This window comes from Octopus sinensis, linkage group LG22 (assembly GCF_006345805.1).
Source record: "Octopus sinensis linkage group LG22, ASM634580v1, whole genome shotgun sequence".
Classification (NCBI taxonomy): domain Eukaryota; kingdom Metazoa; phylum Mollusca; class Cephalopoda; order Octopoda; family Octopodidae; genus Octopus; species Octopus sinensis.
The window spans coordinates 21033738-21049707 of record NC_043018.1 but is presented as its reverse complement, the minus strand read 5'-3'; the positions used below and the strand labels follow the sequence as shown (position 1 = coordinate 21049707).

The following is a 15970-nucleotide window of genomic DNA, read 5'->3' as shown; positions in this document are numbered from 1 at the left end:
GTTAATTTGATTTCTGGATCAGGTGACATGTTGTATATTTAAGTCTCGCCTGGCCCTCGTGCCGGTGGCACATAAAAAGCACCATCCGTTCGTGGCCGTTTGCCAGCTCTGTCTGGCACCAGTGCGGGTGGCACGTAAAAAGCACCCACTACACTCACGGAGTGGTTGGCGTTAGGAAGGGCATCCAGCCGTAGAAACACTGCCAGATTTGACTGGGCCTGATGAAGCCTTCTGGCTTCACAGACCCCAGTAGAACCGTCCAACCCATGCTAGCATGGAAAACGGACGCTAAATGATGATGATGATTTCATTTCACATTTCTCCAGTCTATTCTAATGAAAATTAGCACCAGCTGCCTACTGGTGCAGCGTACTATCCCTCCAGTTGTCACATCCTCAATGTGCTACTGGGTCAACTACAAGAAAGCCAAGGGTATGTCTACATCTGCTTAACTTACAACCAAGTCATACAGCTATGCATTATGTCCAAGCTTCAACATTGCTCATAATTATCTAGAATTAGAATTATGACAAGGATGACTTGAGCTGTTACACTTCTCGTTGACCATTGACACGGTTCAACGACCAATCCCAACCAGTCGGGAGTCAGTGCAGGTCGTACTATACATCCTTTCAACTGCTGAATACAAAACGTGGCTCCCAGGACCTTCATTTTGGCTGATTTTCCTGAGTCACCATCTCACACTTGTGCATCAATCCATCACAGCCGAGTGGACTGGAGCAACAACACAATGCACAGCCGCCAGTCTAGTAATTCAAAGCATGACTGAGTGATCACGAGGACAACATCCTAACCACTAAGCCATGCACCTTCACCATACACTGGAGAAGACACTTTCCTTATGTGGTCAGTGCTTTTGAGCCTGTTCACCTGCAAACTTGATGGACAACTTACTCTTTACTTTTTTACTTGTTTCAGTCATTTGACTGCGGCCATGCTGGAGCACCACCTTTAGTCGAGCAAATCGACCCCGGGACTTATTCTTTGTAAGCCCAGTACTTATTCTATTGGTCTCTTTTGCAGAACCGCTAAGTGACGGGGACGTAAACCCACTAGCATTGGTTGTCAAGCGATGTTGTGGGGGAGACAAACACAGACATGCAACTACACACACATACATATATATACGACAGGCTTCTTTCAGTTTCCGTCTACCAAGGCATTGGTCGGCCCGGGGCTATAGCAGAAGACACTTGCTCAAGATGCCACGCAGTGGGACTGAACCCAGAACCATGTGGTTGGTAAGCAAGCTACTTACCACACAGCCACTCCTGCGCCTATACAACAATCAATTCTTCATTATTGCCAAGATTTAAAATTTCAATTCAGACCTTCTATGAGAAAGCTACAGCTAGATTTAAGGAAAGAAATAAATATGCTTAACCTCAAAGTATTCAAACTGGCCAAATCAAGCAACCTGTTTTATGTTTACACAGGCCAGATCTGGCCTTTTACCTTACAATGTCACTAAAAAAAAAGAAGCAATCACAGCATTGAAATCTCCAAGCTCTGAGGTAATGCATAATTAATTCAAAACAATGTGTATAAATAAGCATTACATCTGACAGTAATCCTGATACTAAAGGGTTAAGGTGAAGATGAATGTCTGTCAATGTTTAGTCTTCAAATTTTCATTTCCAAGGCGTTGCACTTAAAATGCCAAACTTCTGCAAATAATCTTTATATTTTAGAACTATGTAAGTGACCAGCAACAGAACTCTGGCCTCTTCTCTCATACTTCAACACTTCATCTAATAACTTCTCATAGAAGACTTGGAATCAAGTGTGATAACATTAAACAATGGTTTCAGGAATTCCCATTGATAAGTTGGGTAGACATTTAATTACAGTTCGACAATTCTGGGTCTTCGGAAAATACAATTAATGGAAAAAAAGATTAACCTCGATATGTTAATAATTAAATTGCAGCAACGCTGATACTGTTTGGCAATGCATTGTTCCAGGAACTGCAGTAGCTGCTAAGAGACGGTGCACATATAATGGATTGGCTTCATTGAGCTCATTACTAGTCTTTATGAGGCATTCTGGCAAAAGATAAGCTTATCTATAAGAACAAGTAGCTGGTGGGGGAGAGGGCAATAAAATGTCCTACATAGATAAATGCTTGTATAGACATTTGTTTCATTTTTTAATAACAACAGTATTACTTTTTTCTCAATAGCATTAATAATGCCAGTACTAAATCACTATTTCAGAGTAATAAAAAAAAAACATTAAAAAGCCCTACTGTCTATATGTTGATTCATTAACTCTTAGAGCATTGCCAGACAAATATATCAGATTCAGTAATATAGTCAAAAACACTACACAACTAAAATATATCAGAGTCCAACATGCCAACCCTCTGCCTAACTGCCAGCAAACTAATCATGCTGCAAATTACATCTCACAGTCAGCCGGTATTGTTCACAAAACTTTTGCATTTTATCTTTTTTTCTTTTCTTTTCTTTTGTTTCAGTCATTAGACTCAGCTCATGCTGGAGCACCACCATCAGCAACTTTTAGTCAAATGAATCAACCTCCAGTACTTATTTTTTTTTTTAAGCCCGGGACTTATTTTATCATTCTCTTTTGCTAAACCATTAAGTTACAGGGGACATAAACAAGCCAACATCAGTTGTCAAGCAATGGTGGGGGACAAACACACACAATCATTTATCATCCATTTTCCATGCTGGCATGGGGTTGGATGGTTCGACAAGAGCTGACTAGCTGTTTTGGCATAGTTTCTACAGCAGGATGCCCTTCCTAGCACCAACCACTTTACAGAGTGTACACAGCACCAGCACAGGTGCATTTACATGGCACCAGTACAGGTGCCTTTTACGTGGTACCAGCACCCACAAGCCCGTAAGATTAGGAATGCTCAGCTGGAGAGGGATGCAGGGGACAAGCTTGTATGCAAGGATAGCCAATGCTTTTACTCAGCTTGGCATGTCTTTTCAAATGCAGTAAACCACAAGGAGTCTCAGTCCCCTGTCATCCCCTCTATGAGTCCCAACATCTGTAGATCCTTTCTCACCACTTCGTCCCATGTCTTCCTGGGTCTACTCTTTCCACATGTTCCCTCCACAATTAGAGCTCAGCACCTCTTGATGCAACTGCCTTCATATGCATCACATGGCCATACCGGTGCAGTCTTCTCTCTCACACGCTACATCAGATGCTACGTATGCCCAGTTTTTCTCTCAAATCACTTACACTCTGTCATATATGCACACTGACATTACTCCTCCAGCAGAGCATACTGGCTTCATTTCTTTCAAGCCTTCACATATCTTCAAGGTCACAGCCAATGTCTCACTGCCACATAGCATGGCTGTTCATATACAAGCATCATACAATCTGCTTTTCACTCTGAAGGAGAAGCCCTTCATTACTAACAGAGCTCTCTGAACTTTGCCCAGCCTTTTCTTATTCTAGCAGCTATACTTTCAGAACAACCTCCCCCAATCCTAACTTGGCTGCCTAAATAATAGAAACTACTTACTACTACTAAGGATCCCCTCTGATATTGAGGGAGTCTATCTTTTGTACATTCCTGGTGTTTAATGTACCAGTGCATCTGCCACATGTAAAGACTATTTTCTCTGTTAGTCTTCAAGTGATACCACTGCACCTCATATGTGTCCATAGCTTGCACTGGGTACACCTTATGGAGTTTTTCCCAACACCTTTTCCACATATCAAGCAGACCCATCTCCCTGAAGGGATCTGTGATTTGTCTGTTTTCCAACTTATCAATATTTTGGTCTGTGCTAAATTAATTCTGAGGCGCTTTGATTCCAATCTGTCCTTGCATACCTGAAACGATGGGTTTCTTTCTATCTCCATATACCAAATCCACTCACAAGGCTTTGGTCAGCCTGTGGCCATAGTAGAAAGCACCTACCAAAGATACCACGCAGTGGGACTGAACCTGGAACCACGTAGTTAGGAAGCAAACTTCTTACTACACAGCCATGCCTGCATCTATGCATTTATTAATGATTTCCATGAGGGATACAGATAACAGCAGGATAACAGTTGTAGTGATCAGGATACCAACAATGTTAGAAGCAATGGCAATGATGTAATATTAGATTGTTTATATTCTGAAGGAGAGAAGCAACAGTGAGAATGATAGCAATGATGTATGTTGACAGTGGTGAAGTGCATTCATGTACTGGTGCCAGAAATTAAACATTCGTCCAGTTGTTCTTTAATATAGGAGTTAATTAGCATAATTAAACTTTAAGTGATTCAGTCAGTTGTTCAGCAAGATCTTTTTGCTTATAACACCTTTGAGTGAAAGTTATATAATGTTATTAGAGTCACAATGCTTTTCTGTTATTTCTTTGCAGTAGAAACAAAAAGGCCAGGAGCACCTATGTACCGGCCAAAATAATGAAAGTAATGTGTGTGCATTCAATAATGAAAGTATTAAGATTATCCAGTTTCATTTCCTGAAAATGTGAAATGCCTGTTGTTTCATTTTCTTAAACATGGCCATGTAATTACAAATGCAGACATTTAACCATTTAACATTCAGATTACTCTGTCTAATGAGATTTCTGTTTAATCACATTAGTTTGAATTAATTATGCATTATCTCATAGCAACAATATTTTGACAATGTGATCATTTATTTTTCAAATGATGTAGGGTATGTGCGTGGGAGGCTGGATCTGGCCAGTTTGTGTATAAAGCTGCTATTTGGGCTGATGTGGCCAGTTTAAATGCATACCAAATACATTTATAGATGTGACTGTGTGGCAAGAAGCTTTCTTCTCAACCACATGGTTCCAGGTTCAGTCCCACTGTGCAGCACTTTGGGCAAGCGTCATCTACTATTATAGCCCCAGGCTGGCCAAGGCCTTGTGAGTGGATTTGGCAGACAGAAACAGAAAGAAGCCCATTGTATGTGTATATATAGATACATATTTCGAGTGTTGGGCCTCACGGAGGCAATGACCAAGACCTTTGGCATTATGTTGTGCTTAAGAAGGCGGCCCATCAAGCCGAGCAAAATCGCAGTCATGGCAGATACCGTGTCATGCAAATTGGCACATAAACGCACCCCGGTGTCACACAAATGGTACCCATGCTAGTGGAACGTACAAGCACTCATTACTCTTGGAGTGGTTGACATTAAGAAGGGCATCCAGCCATAGAAAACCATGCCAAATCAGACTGGTATGCCTTCCAGCATACCAGCCCAGTCAAACCATCCAGCCCATGCCATCATGGACAACAAACATTAAATGATAATATATATATATATATATATATATATATATATGCTTACATATCTATGTGTGTGTGTGTGTTTGCGTCTGTCTCTCACCACTTGACCACCGATGTGGATGTGCTTGTGTCCCAGTAACTTAGCAGTGCGGCAAAAGGAGACCAAACGAGTAAGTATCAAGCTTTAAAAAAACCAAGTACTGGAGTTGATTCATTTAACTAAAAAAAATTCATGGTGCTCCAGTATGGCCAGTCTAATGATTGAAACAAGTGAACGATATCATATCTGATGAAGTAAAAAAAAAAACAAAAAAAAAAAAACAAACATCTGGGTCACACCCCAGATTCAGTAGCACATATTCTGGCAAGAAGTTTTTAGTGCATTGAACATGTAACATAAGCCCAAATTTTCATATAGGACCAGGGGTGATCTTTTGGGGACTTATTTTTTTTTCAAAAACTGTACATTTTATATGCTTTAAATATGGTACTCATATTTATGTAACCTGGTCATCATGCGAATTGAAAACCTTAATAAAATGTTCTTAGACAAATGGTAAGAGATCCCAAAAGATTTTGATAAAATTTAGAATGTTGTTGCTTGAATTTTTCTAGGATGAGACTTATTCCACATAAAACAGAGAACTCTTTCATTTTATGATCCAGAAAGTGAAACCATTGAAGTTGGCAGAGATCAACATTATAGAAAAAAAAAAGTAAATGATGCTTGGTAGTACTCAACTAAACTTAGCAATGAAATTTGAGTGGAAGATTGTTTTTCTTTGAAACTGAAAGTTAATTTCAAAATTGTTTGTGTATAGAAGAAATGGCTAAACCTCTTATGCAACAAGCACCTGTGAAAAGTGTAGACGATATTAACAGTGATGAGCTAACTGAAAGGAAATATGTTAAAAAGGGTATTTGTATTACGACAATGATGGAAGTACAAGTCTAGCATTTTTAGAATTCCTAATTCAGCAGAACACTGATAAGATGACATGTTTGGTAAATTGCCACATATGTTTTGATGGGAAAACTCGGAAGAATTGTGCCTGCAGGCATTACCAAAGTATTAGAGGCAGCTTCTTTCTTGTTTGGGTCTCATATCTCACTGCTTCACTTTGTACATCTTGTATGTATTGGAGGGCAGCAGTTAACTGCAAGCAATGTTGTTACGGAGCAGTTTGGTGTCGGTTGAGAAACGACAGTGAACTGATATAACTATTCTAGAGAAGTATGTGTAGTCGTGGTGTACTGACCATCCTGTTTAGATTGGCAGAAACGGTTTAAGAGTGGAGACATAGATTGAAGTCCATGCACCACAAATATCTCATGGTCGTTATCAAGAGGGTTCCTGGCTTCTTGACATGGTTGAACACAGCAGCCTAAAGTATGTCCTTGTACCTGTCCCTGGTTGTAAAACTGCAATATTAATTATTATGAACTATCACTGATCCCATATTATCAGGTATGTGTATTATAACTGCTTAGCGGTATTTCGTCTGCGTTACGTTGTGAGTTCAAATTCCGCCGAGGTCGACTTTGCCTTTCATCCTTTCGGGGTCGATAAATTAAGTACCAGTTACGCACTGGGGTCGATGTAATCGACTTAATACCTATGTCTGTCCTTGTTTGTCCCCTCTGTGTTTAGCCCCTTGTGGGTAATAAAGAAATAGGTATTATAACTGCTAGTGTATCTATCAACAGTTATGGAACCAGGATACTGTAAATCATTATCTTAATTTTATAGATCCAAAAGATGGAGCTATCCACGTTGACACAACTGAAGGGACATGGAGCAATGTAAAAATTAAGTATCATGCCATGCACAGCACTTCAATCAGTGCTACTATAGGATATCTACCTTGCTATTTGCGACCCATCATAAATGACAATGCACTCTGCCAAACAACCCACTTACGGTCTTCAGCAATTAATTCCAGCCTAGGTGTTCATACTAGCACCATGCCGTGAGCCATTCCGTTGAGTGGCCGACCTACCATTGCTTAAAGGAAATCAGCTATCAACACAAAACTGTCAATCATCAAGTGAATTAGATGGACCAGACATCAGGAGCTCATATTCAAGCTATTGAGTGATCGTAGCTTGATGCCAAGATTGAAATACTCAAGAAAAAAAAAAAGAGGCACATCTACTCAACATTTTCAATTGCATTTGGATCATCATCATCGTTTAACGTCCGCTTTCCATGCTAGCATGGGTTGGACGGTTCAACTGGGGTCTGGCAAGCCCGAAGGCTACACCAGGCCCAGTCAGATCTGGCAGTGTTTCTACAGCTGGATGCCCTTCCTAACGCCAACCACTCCGAGAGTGTAGTGGGTGATTTTATGTGCCACCAACACAGGTGCCATTATTGGAAAAATGCTCAGGAAAAACAATGACCCGTTCATTGCTTTTCTAAAAGATATCAGATCAATCTATAAACATTAAAATCAATATATGATGATTTTTTTTAAATTTTGTATACTAAGGTGTTAATGATATTTAAATATATTTTACACTACAAACTGTTTATTATGCTCCTTTCTTTTTGTAGTATAAATGTTTAATGATTCTTAACATATTTCATGCTACAAACGGTCAGTAGATATACTGTAGTAGAAAATTAATAGTAGATATCCTGCTATAGTAGAAAATGGATGGTAGATATTATACTATAGTAGCACCCCTTCAATCTTTATATATCATCACTTTATGTTCTGTTTTCCATGCCGGCATAGGCTGGATGGTTTAACAGGTACCAACACACCGAATGCCAATGGATGACCTTCCTAACACCTAACCATTTTACAGTGTGTATTAGATGCTTTCTTTCATGACACCTGCATTATTGTGGTCACCAAGTAATTCACAAGACAAGAAAAGGAAAGCCCTGTTGACTGGGTGAGAGTGTACTTGAGAGATGGGGTGGTGGTTCAATGCTGGGTGGGTGTTGGGTGGCTAAAGTATGATGGAACCGGCACATGTGTCTTGTTATAGAGGAGATACATGGCTACTTCATATAATATAATGATAGGTGGGAGTAACTGGAAAGAAGATAAAGATGGGGAGGGTGATCGACGACAGACGCACAAAAAAATTTGCCAGAATTTGTTAAATGCCTTTGACAATATTATCCAAACTAATTCCTATATTTTAATTCATTATTTTTTTTAAATAATATAAAATAAATAAAATAAAGCACTTTACATTGACAATTTTGTAACAACAGGTATCCATCATTTTCAATTGATTTTCAGAGAAAAAGAATTCTTTCACTTTCATTTCACTAGAGCAGTGTTTCTCAACCCTTGCGTATCCCTTAAAATAATTATGTCTCAAAGAACCCCTGCATAAAAAATTTAAAAATTTATATATCTTTCTCATATATTTTCATCCGTACTTCATGTGGTAAATATTATATAGTGGTGCTATTAAGTCAGACATGGCCTGGGCCAATACTGGCCAAAACCTTTCTAAGTTATATATATATATATATATATATATATATATATATATATATATACATATATATATACACACATACACAAGAAAGAATCGCCCATGTCAAATTATATGTATATTATATATATATTATATATATATATATATATATATATATATATATATATATATATATATAGTTATATTTTTTTGATAACATAATACGTTAGATAGGAGGATGTCTATATTACAATAACCAATAATATTTTGTGCATGTATAGTAATATTATGATCATGAAATTAGCATTAGCTTATCTCACTCTTTCTCGCGGAACCTCTAGGAACATTTTGCAAAAGCCTAAGGTTCTGGGGAACCCCGGTTGAGAGACACTGCACTAGTTTCTGACGAATAATCATCTCAACGGATTTCAGTCGATTTTTATACAGGATGATTAAAGGAAAGGTCTTTTATGTTTTTTCAGGGTATTACGTGTCATTTCACACAGAACATATTTATAAATTTATATTTAATTAAATAGCAGGCCACTATTTGGACTGAAAAACATTACGGAGAACAATATTAAGTTTCACTTTTCGCGTTACTTTCATTATACAAAGTGAAAGAGAACTTGGGTCACTATTTAATGTATTTATATACATTACGTCCAATATTTTGACCAGTTTTTCTGCAATAACCAGTTTCCTTTAAAAAAAAAAAAATCTGAGCTTATTTTATTTTATCATATTTATTTGTGAACAACCAATAACCAGTTCTGTGCATTTCCGATGTCGACAGCGAAAAGGGAGTGTTCGTTGTATGTAGTAAACTCGATGTAACTAACTTAGCGTACTACCGAGAAAACTGCTGACACATTCTATCTCCTGCCGGGTACTTAGCGCACCTGACTACATTCTCACACTATATTGCTGGGTACTAGCCAACCTGGTGCAGTTTTATCCAGTCCTCTATGTTCCAGTCTGATACAACAACTGATTGCAACAAACAAATGATTAAAAAAACTGATAAGATCAATTATATATATATATAGGCTTAAAAATATAAAAATCTATATTCCATTTTTATTTCTTTTTCGCTAATTTATATTTTCTGCAATCATTTGCATTTAAATTTTAGCTCAATGTCGCTAAAATTCCAAAAATATGTACCATGCTCCGGCAAAATTACAATAAAGGATTTCCGCTATCGCTTTAGATTATTAATATCGTCCGTTTTTGTTTTTTTTTCGGCCTCACCCAATATTTATGTAATTAACAGAGAGGGGTCCACGCATAACTAATGAATGCAGAAACGGTTTTTAAGCACCGTTATCATAATGATCAGTCGTCCAGCACTCGAACTAAAATTTGATGTTTTGATTAGTTCTGGGGCGTAAATAAATCTTCGCAACTTGCACTACTTTACCACTTTTCGCTGTATCTATAATTGTTAGACCGACAAGGTCACACTTATTTATATCAGTTTTGCGTCTCCACGAATCGACAAAACCCATCCACTGTCAACAAGAATCGTCACATAAATAACAACTCGTATATTAATGTCAACCACACACACACATCCCATCATATACCATGCTACGGAATACATAAATCATCCACTGTCAACCACCGTTGTGCAATAAAAGCTACAGTATGTCACCATTAAATTCAAATCGGGAATAATGTTAATTTCTTGTGGGGAAAGTGCCACAAAAAAAAACCCCAAAAAACCCCTGCCTCTGTAACTATAATCTTCGTCATTCTAGATATTAATAATTCAAACACCATTTTCTTTCTCTTTCGCAAATAAATTTTTAAGCTATGCATGTATCGAAAAAAAGGTGCAACAGTTTCCATGGTTAGACTATCGAGTGAATAATAGCTGCTGTCTGTCATTTAACGATAATTTATAGCTCGTCCAAATGATAATCCTACTAATTATATACATATATATATATATATACACACATATACATAGAATACGTGTTTATTTATATATATATATATATATACATATATATACACACATACATACATACACAAACATCTACATAGAATACGTGTATGTATATATATATATATATATATATACACACACACATACATACATACACAAACATCTACATAGAATACGTGTATGTATATATATATATAATATATATATATATATACACACACACATACATACATACACAAACATCTACATAGAATACGTGTATATTTATTTATATATAATATATATATATATATATATATACACACACATACATACACAAACATCTACATAGAATACGTGTATATTTATTTATATATAATATATATATATATATATATATATATTATATATATATATACACACACATACATACACAAACATCTACATAGAATACGTGTATATTTATATATAATATATATATATATATATTGGTAAAACGGTAAGGTAACAAAAGAAAGAAAGAGACCTCAATATTATGTAAATAGAGGAAATTTATCTATACAATAATATGTTACATTACTCGATAGTCAAGATAAAACTCTGAGTTTCAGATGCTGAAGTCGGAATCCACGACATCTCTTCGACTATCGAGTAATGTAACATATTATTGTATATATATATATATATATATATATATATATATATATATATAGTGCGTGGATGGGAGTATATGTTGGGTATATAAGTATAGGCGTCCGCTTCGGAGATCCTAAAAAGGTAAATTTTCATTATAAAAGGTAAAATAATAATAATAACAATAATAATTATTACCTCGTAATTTGTTTATTAAGTACATGGGCTATACCTATCCAGGCAAATGTGCCCACACCCACGCGACTATCTTTTCTTATCACTTTCAGGGGGGAAAAGGGGGTATTTTTTTAATGAAATTTTCTCCAAATACCTCTCAGATTCCGATTACATCGGAGTTTCACGTGAAAAGTAACTAAATATGCCAATACATAAATATACGAACTGGAAATTTGAGGACTGCAATAAAAGGTTAGGTACTCGACTCGATATATTTATTACAAGTAGTTTGGGGTCTGATATCTTTGACTATTTACCAAAAATACCTGACTGAAATTAATTAAATCGCAGAAAATATGGTCAAATTCTTTCTTTTCATCCGGTGTTCGTCTTTTGGAAATTTTGTTAAGAATCTCAGCTACATAATTAATCAATGATAATGTTTTAAATGCATTTATTTCCCCAAAGACAGATATATTATTATCATTTTTAGCATTAAAACCATCGGCGTGACACACCAACAATAACACTTTTAAGTAAAAGCAATTAAACCACAGTAAATATGATTGTATTCTTTATTTCAAGGTCCCGGCATTTGGTAAGAATCGCAGCCACATAATTAATCAGTGGCAATGTTTTAAATGGATTTCTTCCACCAAAACAAGAATATTTCTGACCATTTATCAAAGACATCTGATTAAAGTCAATTAGGTCGCAGAAAATAAAGTTATATTCTTTATTTCAAGGTCCCGGTGTTTCGTTAATCTTGCCAAGAATCACAGCCACATAATTAATTAATCAGTGATTATATTTCAAATGTTTGGAATACATCCTTCTTTTATTGGACAAGGATGTGTTTTTATTGAAGTCATTGACGAGATTTATCATGCTTATGGTAAATTTTTAAGTAAACAAGTGTAATTATTTAAAGTGGAATCGTCTAGAAACATTTCTGTAGAATGATAAAGAGTAAAAAAAAGGGGTTTGGACAAAAATTAAACAGTGACAAGATAGATATAAGGATCTTGGACAAAAATTAATAAACAGAGACAGGGGGAAAGATAGGTATAGGGATCTTTATATGATTAGGATTTGGAGTAATATGAAGTTAATTAAATAAATTAGACATTTGATGAACATTTAGAGGAAGTATTTAATAAAAAAAAACATTTCTGTAGAATGACAAAGAGAAAAAAAAGGGGTTTGGACAACAATTAATAAACAGAGACAGAGAGAAAGATAGATATAAGGATCTTGTATGATTAGGATTTGGAGTAATATTAAGTTAATTAAATAAATTAGACATTTGATGAACATTTAGAGGAAGTATTTAATAAAAAAAACATTTCTGTAGAATGATAAAGAGAAAAAAAAAGGGGTTTGGACAACAATTAATAAACAGAGACAGAGAGAAAGATAGATATAAGGATCTTGTATGATTAGGATTTGGAGTAATATTCAGTTAATTAGATAAATTAGACATTTGATGAACATTTAGAGGAAGTATTTAATAAAAAAACATTTCTGTAGAATGATAAAGAGAAAAAAAAGGGATTTGGACAAAAATTAATAAACAGAGACAGAGAGAAAGATAGATATAAGGATGTTATATGATTAGGATTTGGAGTAATATTAAGTTAATTAAATAAATTAGACATTTGATGAACATTTAGAGAATGTATTTAATAAAATAAACCTTTCTGTAGAATGATAAAGAGAAAAAAAAGGGGTTTGGACAAAAATTAAACAGTGACAAGGTAAATATAAGGGTCTTGTATGATTTGGATTTGGAGTAATATGAAGTTAATTAAATAAATTAAACATTTGATAAATATTTAGAGGAAGTGTTTAATAAAAAAGACATTTCTGTAGAGTGATAAAGGGGGGAAAAAAGGGGCTTGGACAAAAATTAATAAACAGAGACAGAGAGAAAGATAGATATTAAGGATGTTATATGATTAGGATTTGGAGTAATATGAAGTTAATTAAATAAATTAGACATTTGATGAAAATTTAGAGAATGTATTTAATAAAAAAGACATTTCTGTAGGATGATAAAGGGGGGAAAAAAGGGTTTGGACACAAATAAAGCAGTAACAAGGTAAATATAAGGGTCTTGTATGATTTGGATTTGGAGTAATATGAAGTTAATTAAATAAATTAAACATTTGATAAATATTTAGAGGAAGTGTTTAATAAAAAAGACATTTCTGTAGAGTGATAAAGGGGGGAAAAAAGGGGCTTGGACAAAAATTAATAAACAGAGACAGAGAGAAAGATAGATATTAAGGATGTTATATGATTAGGATTTGGAGTAATATGAAGTTATTTAAATAAATTAGACATTTGATGAAAATTTAGAGAATGTATTTAATAAAAAAGACATTTCTGTAGAATGATAAAGGGGGGAAAAAAGGGGCTTGGACAAAAATTAATAAACAGAGACAGAGAGAAAGATAGATATTAAGGATGTTATATGATTAGGATTTGGAGTAATATGAAGTTATTTAAATAAATTAGACATTTGATGAAAATTTAGAGAATGTATTTAATAAAAAAGACATTTCTGTAGAATGATAAAGGGGGGAAAAAAGGGTTTGGACACAAATAAAGCAGTAACAAGATAGATATGAGGATCTTGTATGATTTGGATTTGGAGTAATATTAAGTTAATTAAATAAATTAGACATTTGATGAAAATTTAGAGAATGTATTTAATAGAAAAAACCTTTCTGTAGAATGATAAATAGAAAAAAAGGGGGTTTGGACAAAAATTAAACAGAGATATAAGGATCTTGTATGATTAGGATTTAGAGTAATGTGAAGTTAATTAAATAAATTAGACATTTGATGAGAATTTAGGGGAAGTATTTAATAAAAAAAAACCGTCTGCATGACGGAGATTTATATAGAAAGGAGATAAAACAAAATAAACTGGAAGATAGATTAAATATATAAGATTTATGAAGAAGAAGAAATGGGTGTTTGCAATTATACATAGGAAATCTTACATAGGATGGATTAAGCAAAAGAAATAAAGGATTATATTGTGTTTTGTGGAAATTAATTGATGTAAGAATATATATATTTATGTGTGGTGTTGGATATATCGATAGAAAATCGTCAAAGAAATGGAAAAAATGGGTTTAATATCGGATATAAAGGCGAATACATTACAACATTACAAAGCGAAAAATTTATATCGGAGGAGGAGGAGGGGGGGGCGATTTTTTTTTTTTTTTTTTTTTTTGTGGTGGGTGGTGAATAAAATAAATACAAGACGAAACGGTGTGTGATTTCGAATATACGATGGAACAAGTTTTACCTCTTAGAAATGGCTCTTGAAAAATCTGGTATTTCATTCTTGTTGAACGCTGAATAGGAGGCAGCTAGTAATGGTTTTAAACAGTAAGATAACGACGCAGGAGGAGTCGCCATCTTGTCTGCCAAGGCGGGGCGTGAAGACGAGAAACCGCACTGGAGTTATCTCCTCCTTACTACTAAACACCAAAACACATTCAACACAGCAACTGTCTCTTTTTTCTTTTATTTATTTATTTATTCATTTATTTTATTTATCTACTTTTTAAAAAATTTTTTTAGCATTTTACTAATTATTTATTTTACTTATTTATTTACTTATATATCTGTTTATTTTTACGTTTTGCTTTTGTTTTGTTTTTGTTTTGTTTTGTTTTACTTAATTTAATTTTTTGTTATTTAATTATTTTCCTTTTTACTTTTGCTTTTTACATAAATTTGTTGCTTTTCAATTATTTCATTTACTTTTTCTTTTTTTTACCTACATGTTTTCTATTTTATTTATTCGTTTATATATATATAAATATAAATATATATATATAATATTACGTAAAAAAGTAAAAGCAATATATATATATATATATTGTTTTTACTTTTCTGTGTAATATTTTGCATTTATCTTATTTATTTAATTTTGCTTTTCTTCTTCAAGTATTTTTCTTTCCTGTTTATTTATTTATTTTAGTTATTTCTTTTACTATTTTCTTTTTACGTCGTCAATCAATTTTTACTTTCATTTTGTACAATCGTTTTAACAACGTAGCTTTTTAATAAGAGTTTTCCACATAATTTATACATCAACAAGGTGTTGTTATCATTTTTCTTTATCAAAAACTGATACAATTAATGAATAAAAAGAAAGGATAGCAAGGGAGTTGGCTAGGGGGACGCGCACCAGCAGCAAGTGGAGGCGCAATGGCCCAATGGTTAGGGCAGCGGACTCGTGATCGGAGGATCGTGGTTTCGATTCCCAGACCGGGCGTTTGTGTTTATTGAGCGAAAATACTCTGGCAGGGGGTGTTGGCAACCCCTGTTGTACTCTTTCGCCCCAACTTTCTCTCACTCTTTCTTCCTGTTTCTTGTCCCAGCTCCACGAGGCTCCGGCAGGGTGTGGTGGCGCCCCCTGTTGTACTCTTTCGCTCCAACTTTTTCTGAATCTTCCTTCCGGTTTCTTGTCCCCGACTTCCTACGCAA

General features: G+C 34.8%; 1 protein-coding gene and 1 long non-coding RNA gene across 13 annotated transcripts in view; both read right to left on the bottom strand.

The window, feature by feature from the left end:
• LOC115223172 (E3 ubiquitin-protein ligase UBR4) overlaps positions 1-14939 on the bottom strand; it is a 197368-nt gene extending 182429 nt beyond the window's left edge. For all 12 annotated transcript variants that reach the window (XM_036512184.1, XM_036512187.1, XM_036512188.1 and 9 more), the window contains exon 1: positions 14781-14939. In XM_036512184.1, coding sequence (XP_036368077.1) covers positions 14781-14893 — 113 coding nt within the window. In that variant the 5' untranslated portion in view covers positions 14894-14939. The remainder of the gene's footprint in view (positions 1-14780) is intronic.
• On the bottom strand, positions 1303-4195 carry LOC118767511. Its single transcript, XR_005003433.1, has 3 exons — positions 4186-4195; positions 3273-3274; positions 1303-1594 (listed from the first exon to the last, which is right to left on the bottom strand). It is a non-coding gene; the product is annotated as an uncharacterized LOC118767511 (long non-coding RNA).
• Positions 14940-15970: the final 1031 nt, after the last annotated feature.